Source organism: Trichomonas vaginalis, chromosome I (genome assembly GCF_026262505.1).
Source record: "Trichomonas vaginalis G3 chromosome I, whole genome shotgun sequence".
NCBI lineage: Eukaryota > Parabasalia > Trichomonadida > Trichomonadidae > Trichomonas > Trichomonas vaginalis.
Genome location: NC_067203.1, coordinates 2,306,566 through 2,323,034, shown reverse-complemented (window position 1 = coordinate 2,323,034; position 16,469 = coordinate 2,306,566). Strand labels below are relative to the sequence as shown.

Below are 16,469 nucleotides of genomic sequence, written 5' to 3'. Positions count from 1 at the left end.
CCTTCTTTTGCCCGCACAAAAGGTTTCAGATGTTATATTGTTCCAGAAACTCATGAAACAAAGTTCTAAATGAAAATCCACGGAATGAGCTTGTTCAATAGCATTATCAATAAAAAGAAATCTATGGTATCGCCCGCACAATACCAAAAGATTCCATTTTGTAATGAATGATTACTATGATCCAAGGATGGTTCCGTAGACTTGAAAATTTTAAATTGGAGGTTTAATTCAAATTTGGCGGGCTTTTGGTCGTAGATTAATTTAACTAATATGAATTTGGATTGTGCTTTCCTTATTGATGTAATGATATTTTCACTAATAAAAAATGAAATATGCACAAGAAAAAAATTATTCAAAAATTATCATTGCATTTTATTTGAAGAAATTTTGAAAACACATCATACACATACTATAAATGAATATTATCATCTTAATTTTAATAAATTTCATTTACTTGGAAAGATGCAAGATCATCTTGTACTTACTCTTCGATTTATTCCATGTAACTTCGCAGGTAATAATGGCGCACTTACCTCTATTTTGGATTTTTATAGTTTCCCTCAAAACACATTCTATGGACTTACGCTCGTATCGCGTTAAAAAATGTCGTTAAAATTGCCCACACGCCTAAATTAGTATAAATTTGTTTTTACTTTTATTTCGAAAAAGTAGCAATAATCGTAAAAGGGTATTGATAGGCTTGCTAAAGTAACTAATTTTAGCTGTCAAATACTTTTGTATTTTGAAGTAAATTAGTATAAATTTGTTTTTACTTTTATTTCGAAAAAGTAGCAATAATCGTAAAAGGGTATTGATAGGCTTGCTAAAGTAACTAATTTTAGCTGTCAAATACTTTTGTATTTTGAAGTAAATTAGTATAAATTTGTTTTTACTTTTATTTCGAAAAAGTAGCAATAATCGTAAAAGGGTATTGATAGGCTTGCTAAAGTAACTAATTTTAGCTGTCAAATACTTTTGTATTTTGAAGTAAATTAGTATAAATTTGATATTATTTTAACTCCCTTTGAAAACCTCAATTTTCCATACAGAGGGAACGGGAATAGCATCCAATATTCCCTGAGAATGGTTGCGCATTCTCAGTTCCCTCTATATTTCGAACGAAGCTCTCATCGGTCTTTTTTTTAATACTAAACGTTTTTTTTCCCTGTCACTTTTAGCTAAAATTTGGGTTTGCCGAATAGTTCTATAAAGATTAAGGCTCCACGTTCATGCATTCAATTTTGAGAGGGCATTCAATTAAGATTTTGCCTAAAAGCACACTTGTAGCCTCATAAGTTTGGTTTTGGAATGAACAGACACCTGATCCATTATCTGCATGATGAGAGGGATCTATTGGTCACACTCAATTTGAATAAATACCTAATTTGAAAAAAATTGGTTTTTTTCGTCCAAAATCAATTTTGGAAAAAATTGACATATTTACATCGGTGAGAAAAATTTTTAAAATCTGATTGCAGCATGACTAATCGCAATATTAGGAGAAACCAATTATCACATTCTTTTTCATTTTTATGAAAGATACAATTTCTCAAAACCCATCCACGCGCATAAAAAATTGAAATATCCCTTATAAGACAGGGATTCCAGAGAAACAAAAGTTTCCCAAATCTGAAAAGTAGATTGTCAATTTCCAACAAAAACTGGAATTTGGCATTAATAAATATTAATATATTATTTATATAATATCAAAATTGTAATGATGAGTTCAGTTTTTGATTTGAATAATCTAGAAAATTTCCTGATTTCGATTATCTTCAATCAAGAGTTGATATGAAATAGATAATATTTTAAAATATATGAAGATTGTATTTTACTGATTTTTTATTACTATAAGCAATATAATCTCAAAACACTAATAAATTCGAAAATCAAGAACTTTTGTATATAAATCATGCGAGTCGACGGATAGGAAATAATAGTAGTTCACACTGTTTCTTCACATTCACAACAAAACAGCCCTTGGGTGGGGTAGCTATCAAATACTTGAAAATTAATTTTGGAGTCCCTAAGTGCATAGTATAATGGTTAGAATTCCCTATAATAAATCTTGTTTTGAAGTTCATTTGCCGAACACTAAACTTTTTTTCGAAATCGAAATAATTTCAAAAAAATATATCTTATTTTTTGCTTTTTCAGATAGTCATTATACACAAAATATTAGTAAACTATTTTTATTTGAATTACTAAAACTTTCAATTTTTTATTCTCTGATATAGACTCTCATATGATACATTATCCAATATATATGATTTTCTTCTGCTATTAGTTATATTACAATGAATACTAAATCATTCTCCAAGATTCTACATAAAAATTCGAATTCATTGTATGTTACAATCATTCTAATTTAAAATTTATGAAACTCCAAAGATGTATTTGTATAGTGAATTATTAAATATTTCATAATGTAAAAAAAAAAAAAAAAAAAAAAAAAAGGTAGTGGGGCTTCCAGGCACTTCGTGCCTTCTAGCCCTGAAGATGTTTAGTATAAATGAAGTTTTTATTGGGAAGGCTTCCAGGCGCGTTGCGCCCTCTAGCCCATAAGAAATTTTGCACAAGACCCAAGAGGAGGACCGGAGCCCCAGCCGACCAGCCGGTGACACTTTTTGTTTCACTTTTCACAAATTATATATGTTTTCATGTTTTGTCAAGACTTCTTCGTAATGAGTGTAAAGGACCAAAAAATAATGTTTAGGGTAGAAGGTTAGATCTAACCTCTTTTCTAACCTCTTTTCTAACCTCTTGAATTTTCATGATTTCTTCGTAAATGTTTTGTCAAGACTTCTTCATCGTACATGCTTTGTCAAGACTTCTTCATCGTACATGTTTTGTCAAGACTTCTTCATCGTACATGCTTTGTCAAGACTTCTTCATCGTACATGTTTTGTCAAGACTTCTTCGTAATGAGTGTAAAGGACCAAAAAATAATGTTTAGGGTAGAAGGTTAGATCTAACCTCTTTTCTAACCTCTTTTCTAACCTCATGAATTTTCATGATTTCATCGTACATGTTTTGTCAAGACTTCTTCATCGTACATGTTTTGTCAAGACTTCTTCGTAATGAGTGTAAAGGACCAAAAAATAATGTTTAGGGTAGAAGGTTAGATCTAACCTCTTTTCTAACCTCTTTTCTAACCTCTTGAATTTTCAAGACTTCTTCGTAATGAGTGTAAAGGACCAAAAAATATATTTTAGGTGAAGAGGTGCGATCTCACCTCTTTTTTCACCTGTTTTCTCACCTCAGTTATTTTCATGATTTCATCGTATATGCTTTGTCAAACATGAACGTATATGCTTTGTCAAGACTTCTTCATCGTACATGTTTTGTCACTTTTCTGTCACTTTTCGGGTAAAAACATTTTTATTATTATATATAAATGAATTTTACAAAACCACCGTTACCGTTCTTTGGAAATAAGAGTAGATGTAAAGATATTATATTGAGAGAACTTAAGAAACTACCGAATGGTCTAACATTTGTAGATTTGTTCGGTGGAAGTTTCTATATATCCCATTTGTGCCATATAATATTCCCAGACTCAAAGATTATATGCAATGACTTCGACAACTATATGGACCGTTTCAAACATATACCAGACACAAACAATATATTGAAAGAGTTAAAAGAAAGATACCTATAGGTAAGATGGAACGTATACCATTAGATAAGAAAAAATATTGTGAGAGAGGTTTTGAAAAAAGCAGAATATATAGACTGGATAGTATATCTGCTAGACTATTATATAGTGGTTCTATAAGAGTTCATGACATTGAAACACTTATGTCAAAAGTTTTATATCTTAACTATACAAATGTTTTCAAAGAGGACATAGAAAAAATATTGAGGGTATAGAGTTTGTGAGATGTCATTGGACAGAGTTGTATGAAAAATATAAAGACAAGGAAAATGTTTTCTTTATAGTGGACCCGCCGTTCTATAACACATGGGATTTTCAATACCAAGTAGACTGGACTTTGAGAGACTCTTTAGAAACTTTAGACGTTATACATAACCATCCATGCTTTTACTTTACATCCGATAAAAGTGGTTTGGAAACCGTTATGAGATGGTTAGAGGACATACATGACTATGAGTTTATATATGACAAGATAGAATATGAGAGAGGTCCTATAAACTGGAGAAAGTGTCACAATAAAGAAATTTTATTAGTAAGTAAATGTGGTTTGAAATCGGATTGTTAGTTTTAGGTTTTTTCCATTGTGTCATTTATTTATTTGACGTGGCAGAAAAGTACAGAGAATATGAAGATGAACCAATGCCTGCAAATGTTCAGTATATGTACTCGTAAGAGATATTTTTATCTAATATTAAATGGACGCACAGAACTTAGCGAATGCACAGCAACCTGGACAACCAAACCAGAGAATATTCCAAATGAAGTTAGAATACAAACTGCAATGGCAAACTATGGTCAAGTGCCAACAGATGTACAAATGCAAACTGCCATGTCAAATGACGCTGCGTTAGGTTTGCCACCATGGTATGCAAATATGAGATGGAAAGAGTTTTATACAAACCCTGAAGTGGGATATAAACAACTTTATGCAGATGACGCGAACACAGGAGTTGACCCAGAATATGTTTTCTACCAGAGGAGAAACAGAATGTATGAGCTCCAGTTAAAGAATGCTATGGAACTCAACAGGAAACGTAAGAGACTAGGTGGACATTAGATTTTTACATATAGTAAAATGGGTTTTCTTTGGAAGAATAGGAAACTTCTTTCGAAATGTTGGAAGAGGTATATGGAAATGGAATAAAATCTGTCGGAAAAGGAATTTGGAAACGGAGTCAAAAATATTGGTAAAAGAGTAGGTCAGTTTGTTGGTATTATACCTAAAGACCCTGAACCAGAAGAACAAGCTCCTGTTTACAACAGCCTGAACCTGCACCACAGTCTAGTTGGCAACCAAATCCAACACCTCACCGTATTAAAAAGTTATATTTTTATCGTTCGATAGTATTGTATATGAAACTAAGTTCTAAGTAAAACGCATGGTATATTGGAATTATTCTTTTTCTCCATCTGTAGTAAACCATACTTGAAAGTCTGAAATACTTCCACTTGGTGGTTCGTATAACTTTGTAGGTTTTTCGTAAAAGTCATTTGCCAAGCATAAGAAAGAGTTTTGGGCGCCAGAAAATGAAGCATGAACAATAATAGCAGCTGGTCGAACATCTTTAAATAAATATGGTTCATCTCTTGCATATCGACTGTAATATATGCTAAAGGAAGTTTGTTTCTGATTTAACATTCTTAAAATAATACCATGACATTGCAGTGAATTCTGTATATATTTGTTCGTCTTTATTTGGATTGTTTTCGTAGATTTGAAATGACACTTGTGAATTTTGTTTGTCATATACAATTCTCACATAAAGTGTGCTCTCGGTATTTGCAATATTCATCAGCATATTTTGCATAACATGAATTTATTTTATCTTTATATTTTTTAACGCAGTCTGTAGAGAAGATGAAAGGTCAACTTGTATTAGCTCAATTTCTTCCCACATTTTTCGTTTCCCTTCAGATATATAATCTATATGAAACCTTACAATAAATGGAAAACTTTTATCTTCTACAGACACAAACTTCATTCTACGAAAGCCAATAGCTTTGTGACGGATGGGTCTCTTAACCATCTTAATGGGTAGTCAAACGATAGCCTTCATGCTTTACGGTATCTGTCTCAAACTTTTGACCGACATTAGTAAAAAGTTCATCTAATGGTTTAGTTGTAGCAACTCTTGAATTTTCTTTTTCTATTGGAAGCATATTTTATCTAGAATAAAAATGTCGAAAGATATTGCTTCCATGAGAGAAATACAACACAACCGACAACTCATTATGCAAGCTCTAAATAAGAACACAACAACTTTTCAAAATAGATATCTGAGTCATTGAAAGAAGGAAACTTAAAACTGACATTAAACCCAATGACAGATGAGTTTCTGTTTCAAGACAATAAGAATACTGTCTGTATAAATCCAACAAAAGGAACTTTAAACGAGAAACCTATAAATGAACTTCTTTTGAAAGCAGATGTTGACAACAAAGCTGACAAAGAATATGTAGACGATGCAATAGCAAAAGAAGAAGAAAGAGCTAACAATGCTTATGCAACAAAAGAACATACTCATCCTGAACTAGCAGACAAAACATATGTTGACAATAAAATGTCAAGTGAAGTGACAAGAGCTGAAAACGAATATTCTAAAAAGACTCATATACATTCTATATCTGATATTACAGACTTAAGCGTTAGCCTTGAAGAGAAAGCGGATGAGGAATATGTGGCTAGTGTGTTAGTGAAGAAGGCGGATAAGGAATATGTGGATGAAAAAGATAAAGAAATTATAGAAAGGGCTGACTGGTACCATGAACGGACATCAAAGATTTTAAAATCTAAAGCTAATACAGGATGGGTTTCAGGATGTTTAGACCTTAAAGCAGATAAAACTTATGTTAACGATGAGTTAGATAAAAAGGCTGACAAGAACCATACACATAACTCCTTCTCAACTGTTGCTATAGAAAGTATTGAAGGAACGGTTGAAGAAACTGGGGATGTATTATATTGTAAACCTCCTAACTTTCCACAAGGTTTAACATCGGATGACGACATAACGACGATGAGAAACATTAGATGTAAAGATGTTTATGTCATGAAGGATGAAAATAATATTAAATTCACTGCTCAAGATTTATATGACAAGAAAGCAGACAAAACAGAGCTTCAAACATTAAAGACAGAAATACTTCAAACATTATATCCTATAGGCTCTATTTATACGTCAATGAACTCAACAAATCCAGAAACAGTTCTGGGTTTTGGAACTTGGACTCAAATAGTCGACAGGTTTTTGTATTGTGCAAACTCTTCAAAGGAAACAGGTGGAAGTAAAACGATTTCAGGTGAAAATTTACCTGCACACAGTCACTACATAGATTTAAGTACATCTCAAGCAGGTTGGCATAAGCATAAATTTTGGGATTGGTCAGCAATGAAAAAAGGTAAAGGATATGATGTTAAAGACGACGTTCAGTTTGCTATAAATTGTTTCTGGGGTAACACTCAGGAGATGGAAACCATACACATCGCGTTTCAGGATATACACAAACAACGGGACAAAGTAAAGAATACATGCCACCTTACATGACAGTTTACGCATGGTATAGAAATGCTTAGTCGTCATTTTCAACTTCTTTAGCATATTCGTCAGGAGTTGTCTTATATTTGTTAGGAACTGTCTTTGAAAGTATACCACTTGAACTTTGACAAGTTTGAAACGAGGTCTGACAATAGTAGTTTTATCTTCTGCTTGCAGTGTGTACATTTTGCCATGTTTGCCTAAAACTTCATAATATTCTCTTGTATACTTTCTTCTATTTTTACGAACACGAATGTGAGTACCTGTCGGGTTCCCATTGTTGTCATAGTCAATAGTATTTTCATATGGGTCGCGTTTTAGGTATTTCTATTTTTACTTTGTCACCTTTCTGAAGTTTGAAGCCCGGCATTCTTTCTTGTTTGTCTCTTTTGACTAAATTATTAAATATATAGTCTTTCTCTAAGTCAGGGTTGTTTTTCATTTCTTCGGGGAGTGGTTTCCCAAACCTTTTTGTTTACGGTTATTGTAAATATTTAAAACTTGTCTCATCTTTGCCATGGAGAAGTGTCTATACTTGTCGTCATATGACATTTCATTTGCTTCACCACCTTGTGGTTGGTTTGTCTCTTAACATTTTTATACATCCGTCAATGACACCAAGAGCAGAATGGTTTTGGTCGACAATGAAATTTGGTTTACATTTTTTGAACGCAGATAGTTTTTTTCCATCATCTGATTTGAAAGAACTTTCACAGTCAGATGTCAGTTTTGTTGGATGGTATTTGTCACGAATATTGTCAAAGCTGCTAAGATATCTAAAATAGCTTTGGACTGTAATGGTATGGCTTCACAGTATCTTGTGTTTTGACCGACAAATATTAGCCAGTATGGTGGTCCATCTGTTCTAACTCTCGGAATGTTTTCCAAGATATCCATAAACCAAGCATTTGGTGTTGAACTAAAGATTTTTTATCATGAGTGCTTTCTTTGTTGCCTTAGAAACATAGGGGTCCTTGTTTGGATTCGTCATTTTTTAACCCATAAGAAATGGGTTTATTTGGCGCATTAGCAGGAGTTGCATCCAGATTTTTGCCCGCAGTTGGAACAATAGCCAGAGGTGCATTTGGAATTGGAAGGAAGATTTTGAGTACATTAGGTATACTTAAAGAGAAAGCACAACCTATTATACAAACTGTACAGAAAGGTTGGGATGTAGCACGAGATGCAGCAAATCTTATTCCAAATCCTGAAACAAGAGGAAAAGTTCAAGGATGGATGGACAATGTAGGAAGACAAGCAGGAAACTATATAACAAAGCAAATGACTACTATAACCAAGCAGGACACTATATGGACCAAGGTGAAAGTTCTTTAACAGAGGATATAACCATGCACAACATGGGTAAACAATAACCAACCTCAACCGCCTCAAACGTGGGGAATGTAAAATTTTTTACTGAGATGAAATGAACAATACAGCATTGAGACAAATGGGTTCAAGATGGATTTGTCGACTTCCAGCAGTTACACCACGTGTTTGTCAAGTTCTTCCTATACCTCAGGAAGTTTTAGACCGACTTAAAAAACCTAAACAACCAGTTGAAAACAAACCAAACTAAAATTTTTTACTGAGATGAAATGACCGAAGAAGTTGAAACGTAGATTTGACACCACAAACAAAAGTTCAGAACCATTGTCAAAACCTGTCAAAGAACTTACAGATGAAGAGAAAAATTCAATAATAGAAAGTGCCAGGTCTGGAAATGCAAACCCTAACTACAAAGTCACTTTTCATAGAAATGGAACGGCTAGTATCTCAAAAAAAGAAACAGACTCTCACAAATAAAATATTGAAGTCTGAAGGAGCTTTCGAGACAACAGATGGAAAAGTTTACTTCACTGACCAACAGTTCATTATAGAACATCTCATTGACTTAGAGTCGAAATTTCTAAACTTTACAACAAACACAAAAAGTTGAAAGGAAAACAAAAACAAATGGCATATGATATTATGAAGATGTTGACAACACAACTGTTCCTGCAAGTGAAGTAAAGTCAGAGGAACCGAAAAGTGACGAAAAACCGATAGAAGAAGAAAAACCAAAAACTGAAGATAAACCAAAACCAAAGTTTAGTTTGGAAACTAAACCAAGTCAACCTTCATTAGCTGGTATGGGTTGGCGTCAAAGACTTATGGCAGCAGGCGGTTATGTAAAGTAAAGAAAAAAACATTTTTTTATTTTTATTTGAAATGTACGCTGAGTTTGTTAGTGAACCTCAAGTTGAAGGAAACTTGTTTGTTAGATGAGAAATATGAAATGTCATACCATTTTAAAACAATATATTTTTACATATATTAAATGCTTCAGGTTGAAAAACAAAGAACAAAAGTAGCAGATACAAAACCATTAGACTATATCTTTACAAATGCTGGTAGGACTATTTCAGATGAAGAAATTTCATCCCGAGCATACAGGTTTGACTATCCAATTCGTTGGCTTCAAAGTCCTTCAGATGCAAAGGCAATAGGATTTAGAAGAGTTTTGTTTTCAAATAGAACTAACGCATTTATGTTCGCAGTATATTTTCATGGGCAGTATGAAGGTTCTGATGGTCTAATAGACAAATTTGACGAAATGAGAATCTTTACAGTTCGTTCAGACGAAAGTCTTGAGAAAACTCTAAATGACTTTCAAACTCAAATGAACAAATATTATTGGGAATTTCAAGAAAAATACCACTCTTTACTAAATGGAACATACTATCTGAAACTAGAATATGACAAGATGAACTCCACCGTTTCATTTCAAAAGATTGAAATTAACCCTCCAAGAGATACAGAGTTTTTATTTTGGGAAGTAGACAAACGTTCTTGGGCACAATTTCTTCGGTTACTAAACCAGAACGAACCATTACCACCAGATGGTCCATTTCAATTTATACTTCCACCAGCAGATTTGACAGTTTATAGAAACGTGTTTGACCCTCAAAATGTTATGTGTCATGCAAGTTTCAGTTCAAGCAACAATAGTTTTCTATGTATTGGTAAGGACTTTTATGACTTTGCTTCTAAATTCTACGAACCATCTAGTAACAGTTTCTCTGACTTTCAAGTTTGGTTCACAACAAATGGTGTGCAACATATTATTCCATTGTACTATGACTTTTATCTCGAATTGTCTTTCATATATAACTACGGAAAAGTGCTGAAAAAGTATTGAAAAATAATGTTTAGGGTAGAAGGTTAGATCTAACCTCTTTTCTAACCTCTTTTCTAACCTCTTGAATTTGTCATGAAAACAATTTATTTTTGACACTTTCACAAAAAACATAAAAAAGTGGAGTTAAAATGAGATGTTTACTGAACTGGTTGGATGTCGCCTTCTGAGGTTATGTAGAACGGCTGACCCGAGAAGTGGAACAGTGCTCTGAGAATTTGTATAATTCGTGGAATTGGACTCTCTCTGTTTGGAAGTAGTATCCAAGGACGTTTGTTTAGGAACTTGAGAAGAGTTTCTTTCTTTGCTTGCTTTATGTCGTCTACAGGAGTGTTTTCTGGTACCTCAATTGGAATTCCAGTCGAAATCTCGAGATTCAAGGCAGCCCTTCCAGAAATAGTGGTAAACTTGACCTTGGGCTTCATGACCTTGCGCAAGTAGTCTTTAACAAGCTCGTTAATTTCAATTAGGTAAATTGCCTCGTCGGTAGGTTCGACCTCGACCATTGCTACTGTCAGTAAAAGTACTGCTACTGTCAGAAAAAGTACTGCTACTGTCAGAAAAAGTACTGCTACTGTCAGTAAAAGTACTGCTACGAGCAGTAAAAGTACTGCTACTGTCAGTAAAAGTACTGCTACGAGCAGTAAAAGTACTGCTACGAGCAGTAAAAAGGAAAATTTGAGAGGGTTTTCGACGATAAAGTACTGCTACTGTCAGAAAAAGTACTGCTACTGTCAGTAAAAGTACTGCTACTGTCAGAAAAAGTACTGCTACTGTCAGTAAAAGTACTGCTACTGTCAGAAAAAGTACTGCTACTGTCAGTAAAAGTACTGCTACTGTCAGTAGCAGTACTGCTAGGAGCAGAGATTTTTATCGTTGTGGTCCGACGGTTAAGCCACAAACGAATGTCCCACGTCCCACCAACTGAGTCCATTCCCAAACCAGAGGAACCTAAAGCACCACAACAGTCTCCTCAGCAACCTCAGTTCCAGCAAGTCCAATCTCAATCCAAATTACTACCAATTTCCACCTCAAGGTTACTACCAATTTCCACTACAAGGCTTCCCGAACTACCCTCCTCCTCAGCCTATGCCTTACTTCCCCAACCCTTGGATGTTCCAGCAATTCCAATCTCAATACAAATCGAAGAGAGACCAAGAGTTCGAAGAAGGTCTGAACCGTTTACGCAAAGATTATGCTACAGCTCCAATTGAGAGAAAGTTGTTCCCAGACCAAAAAATAATGTTTAGGGTAGAAGGTTAGATCTAACCTCTTTTTTCACCTGTTTTCTACCCTCATGAATTTGTCATGACTTCTTCGTAAACTAAACGTAAATGTTTTGTGAAGAATATAGCAACCGCCGGAATTCCGACGGTTGCTTTTTATACAAAATTCACGCAGGAAATTCTTGAGTTTTGGTTGAAAGAATACGGTGGAGCCAAAAGTGGCTCGACCTCAAAACAAGCATTTTATGAGCTTACAAAGGGTGTTATGAATGAATTCAGCAACATACATCCTGACCTCGTTCATTTTGTTGTTGAATTCAGTAAAAATAATGTTTAGGGTAGAAGGTTAGATCTAACCTCTTTTCTAACCTCATTTCTAACCTCTTGAATTTTCATGATTTCATCGTAAATGTTTTGTCAAGACTTCTTCGTAATGAGTGTAAAGGACCCAAAAATAATGTTTAGGGTAGAAGGTTAGATCTAACCTCATTTCTAACCTCATTTCTAACCTCTTGAATTTTCATGAATTTTCCGAAATAAAAAAATAAAGTTAGTTATTTGTACATACTCTTGTTACCTAACGAATGAGACGTAAACTGTTGTAGTATATACTGTATGTACTCGAATTCTTCATCATATAGCTTCATGGACTATAACTGTTTGTGTTCTCATTGTTGCGACATATCTCATCTTTACATTACAAAATAAAAAAATAAAAAAAAAACTTAACTTTATTTTGTCTATCTTTCCACAAAGAACCAAAAATACAACGTTTACATGTTATTTTTCAGCAAACTCGTCAAACAATTTTTAAGCTTTATCTATCTTCATCTACTTCAAACGTCTTACCTTTTATGAGCACCATACATTTTCTCAAACTTTCGAAGTAGTTCTGTTCTGCAGCTCTCATATCATTAACAAATCTACAACCTTGACTCTATTGACTTGTACTTCATATCTTAGAGTTATTATAGATTCTTCTATCTTAATCTTTTGTATTGAAGTCCTTGTTCTGAACATGTTAAATAAGCCTTCACTGCAACGTTCGTATCGAATAACCATATTTACTGAAGTAATATCCAAACAAACTGGGTCTAACCATAACAAACACTATTGGTTATAAGACTTTTTCTTCGAGAGATATCTGCAGTTCCATAGATCTTACCGATACTCATAAGCTCAGGGATTTCTTGTCAAAATTTCTGAGTTGAAGCATTTTCTAACCCAGTCCTTTGTTTCTTTTCAGATGGAGATATAATGTCTGACAAAGAATATTTGTTGTATTTCTTTGAGTATCTTTACGTTTAAATCACCTATTCTAACCAACTTTGTCATTGTCTATCTTTCTAACTGTTTCAAACTCAATGTTTGTCATTTTGTCTTTCTAACATACAAAATAAAAAAATAAACAAAATAAAACTAATTTTATTTTTAAAACCAGGAGCCAAATCTTTCACTTTCATGATTTTTGACTTTTTTTCTTACCGTGTCCTCACGATTTCAGTTTTAGCAACTACGGATTCCTCATCTTCTTCACGATTTCAAGAGTTTTAGGCTAGACCGGTAAAAGTCGGTCTAGAGAAATTTCACGATTTTCATGAGTTTTATGCAAGACCAGGTTTTTTCCCTACTCGCTGTTCTTCACGATTTTCATGAGTTTTAGGCGACCCCGGTAAAATCCGGACTCGCTGTTCTTCACGATTTTCATGAGTTTTAGGCTAGACCGGTAAAAGTCGGTCTAGAGAAATTTCACGATTTTTCATACGGAATCTCTCCCTCGGTTTTCCCGAGGGAAGCAATCTTATGCCATTTTATTCAGAAATTTGGTCATTTTTCAGCAAAAAATAATGTTTAGGTAGAAGGTTAGATCTAACCTTTTCACTTTTCACCCAGTTATTTTATAAGCGTTTTACATGGTAAACGTTATTTTTAAATTTTGTGAAACTCAACGGTTGACACATGCCCAAAAATTATTTTACTCAGAATTTTGTTGCTGAATTCAATAAAAAATAATGTTTAGGTAGAAGATAGATCTAACCTGTTTTCTAACCTCTTTTCTACACCTGATTTTTATAAGCGTTTCACATAACGTTGTACGAATGTATTCGTGAGACTCTTAAACAATTTCGTAGCTCTATTTCTTCTGTCAGTACATCGAAATTATTTAAACAATACCGAAAGTTTCTTTATACTTCTCTTTGACGTCAGACAGAAGGAAATCGTCAGCGTTGATAGTTTTGTTTTCAGAAATTCTAACATGTTCATTTTATCTTCTTCTGCTTTTCTGCTTTCTTCTTTAAGATCTGCATAGTCGTTTCGCATTACGTTTCTATCTCTTTGACGGAGTAGTTTATTTCCTCATTGTGCTTTTACATTAAAACATTCGGGTTCAATTTGCGTTATATTCTGAAACCTTACCTGCTAAAACAACTAAGGCGTCAATAGCTTCTTTAAATCTGAAAGCAGGTTGTTTTACTCTGTTCTTCCATACCTTACCTCTTCTATCTTTATCTCTTATTTCCCAAACACATTTTGAAGCTAATGAAAACAAAGTTGCTCGTATGTCTTAAAACTCCCGGATTTATATATGTCAGAGATGTTCTTATATACCATGTTCGCAATCTTTTCCAATAACCTTATGGTTGCAATGAAAACAAGAATTCATAATTACCTTACGTATGAACTTCTTTAAATTCTACTGAGTCAGTTGCTTTGACTTCAATTTCGTCGAATTCAGGAATGAGTAGTTTTGTCTGTTGGATTCAGGCAATTTGGGTAAATGGTCAATAATGTCCTGCTTTCATAAAGATACTGTTCATTGTTTCATCTTTCGCACTACAGTCTAAACTACCTTTAACAGTTCCTGCTTTATCTTCTTGGATTTCTGTTTCGAAAGTATATGAAAAAGGAATGAATTTATCATTCTCTACAACATAGATTGTTGGATTCATAACTAACGAGTTTGGTGAATGTTGTTTAATCTGTTTTGTGCCGATTGTTGAATATCATATCTTTTATACAAAAAAAAAAATAAAAAAAATAAAACTAACTTTATTTTTATTTCGGGAAAATTCATGAAAATTCAAGATGTGAAAAAAGAGGTGAGAGATAAACGTGAATCTACTCTTCACCTAAATTATATTTTTTTACTCATTACGCATTAACGCTCATATGACAAAACTTTGACGAAAATCTGTAAAATTCAATGAGGGAAAAAAAGTTAGAAAAAAAAGAGTTAGATCACCTTCTCACCTTAAACATTATTTTTTGTCTGAATTCCACAACAAAATGAACGAGGTCAGGATTTATTGCTGAATTCATTCATAACACCTTTGTAAGCTCATAAAATGCTTGTTTTGAGGTCGAGCCACTTTGGCTCCACCGTATTCTTTCAACCAAAAACTCAAGAATTTCCCGCTGAATTTGTATAAAAAGCAACCGTCGGAATTCCGGTTGCTATATTTCTTGACAAAACATTTACGTTTAGTTTACGAGAAATCATGACAAATTCATGAGGTGAGAAAAGAGTGAGAAAAAGGGTGAGATCTACCTCTTCACCTAACATTATATTTTTGGTCCGGAACAACTTTCTCTCAATTGATGGTAGCATAATCTTGCGTAAACGGTTCAGACCTTCTTCGAACTCTTGGTCTCTCTTCGATTTTATATGAATTGGAATGTCTGGAACATCCAGGTATGGGGAAGTAAGGCATAGGCTGAGGAGGAGGGTATAGTCGGGAAAGCCTTGTAGTAGGTTATAACCTTCAGTGAAATTGGTAGTTAATGAGATTATTGCTGGAACTGAGTTGCAGTTGGTGCTTTCGTTCCTCTGGCTTTGGAAGGCTCAGAGAGGACGTTGACATTCGTTGTTACCTGTCGGAAGGAAGTAACTTTTCCTTCGAAGCAGTATAAGCAAAACTTTTTCTGTCGAGAAGAACTTTTCTTCGAGGAAGAATTTTCTTCGAAGGAAGTACTTTTCTGTCGGAAGGAAGTAACTTTTTCGTAAGTTCGACCAAAAATTTCTCAATTTTCTAAAATTGATATGAGTTTACGGTACGGAAAACTGGAAAAATTTTCCTTCGGAAGAGAGAGTAATTTTTCTGTGGAAGGAAAAACTTTCTTTGAAGACAAATATTTTTCTGTCGATGGAAGGATCGAATGCCAGAAGGATTTGACGAGGCAATTTACCTAATTGAAATTAACGAGCGCTGTAAAAGACTACTTGCGCAAGGTCATGAAGCCCAATCAAGTTCACCACTATTTCTGGAAGGGCTGCCTGAATCTCGATTTCGACTGGAAATCCAATTGAGTACCAGAAAACACTCCTTTCGACGACATAAAGCAAGCAAAGAAGGAACTCTTTAAGTTCCTAAACAAACGTCCTTGGTATAAAATACCAAACAGGAAGAACCTTCCCACCATATAAATTGGCAATCAGATCTCTCACTTCATCTCGGGTCAACCTTCTACATAACCTCAGAAGCGAAATCCAACCAGTTCAGTAAACATCTCATTTTAACTCCACTTTTTTATGTTTTTTGTGAAAGTGTCAAAAATAAATTGTTTTCATGAAATTCAAGAGAGTAAAAAGAGGTTAGAAAAGAGGTTAGATCTAACCTTCTACCCTAAACATTATTTTTCAATACTTTTCAGCACTTTTCCGTAGTTATATATGAAAACAATTCGAGATAAAAGTCATAGTACAATGGAATAATTATGTTGCACACCATTGTTGTGTGAACCAAACTTGAAGTCAGAGAAACTGTTACTAGATGGTTCGTAGAATTTAGAAGCAAATCATAAAATCCTTACCAATACATAAAAACTATTGTTGCTTAACTGAAACTTGCATGACACATAACATTTGAGGT

The 16,469-nt window shown here is 33.9% G+C and overlaps 3 protein-coding genes and 1 pseudogene across 4 annotated transcripts, besides 2 other annotated features; all 4 read left to right on the top strand.

Annotated features, from left to right (window-relative positions):
- Positions 1 to 628: 628 nt before the first annotated feature.
- Positions 629 to 1,196: a mobile genetic element.
- A 3,157-nt stretch (positions 1,197 to 4,353) lies between these two features.
- On the top strand, positions 4,354 to 4,715 carry TVAGG3_0914310 (annotated as a pseudogene). The gene has a single exon. A coding segment is annotated over exon 1 (362 nt).
- Positions 4,716 to 6,261: 1,546 nt separating this feature from the next.
- Positions 6,262 to 16,469: part of a mobile genetic element that runs on past the window's edge.
- Positions 8,621 to 8,773, top strand: TVAGG3_0914300 (uncharacterized protein; the record flags this gene model as incomplete). Its single annotated transcript, XM_051251934.1, has 1 exon — positions 8,621 to 8,773. The coding sequence occupies one exon, from the start codon at positions 8,621 to 8,623 to the stop codon at positions 8,771 to 8,773; it is 153 nt and encodes a 50-aa protein (XP_051077508.1).
- TVAGG3_0914290 (uncharacterized protein) lies at positions 9,515 to 10,375 on the top strand (the record flags this gene model as incomplete). The annotated part of the gene is made up of 1 exon (XM_051251933.1): positions 9,515 to 10,375. One exon carries the CDS (start codon positions 9,515 to 9,517, stop codon positions 10,373 to 10,375), a length of 861 nt encoding a protein of 286 aa, XP_051077507.1.
- Positions 11,278 to 11,586, top strand: TVAGG3_0914280 (uncharacterized protein; the record flags this gene model as incomplete). Its single annotated transcript, XM_001301260.1, has 1 exon — positions 11,278 to 11,586. The coding sequence occupies one exon, from the start codon at positions 11,278 to 11,280 to the stop codon at positions 11,584 to 11,586; it is 309 nt and encodes a 102-aa protein (XP_001301261.1).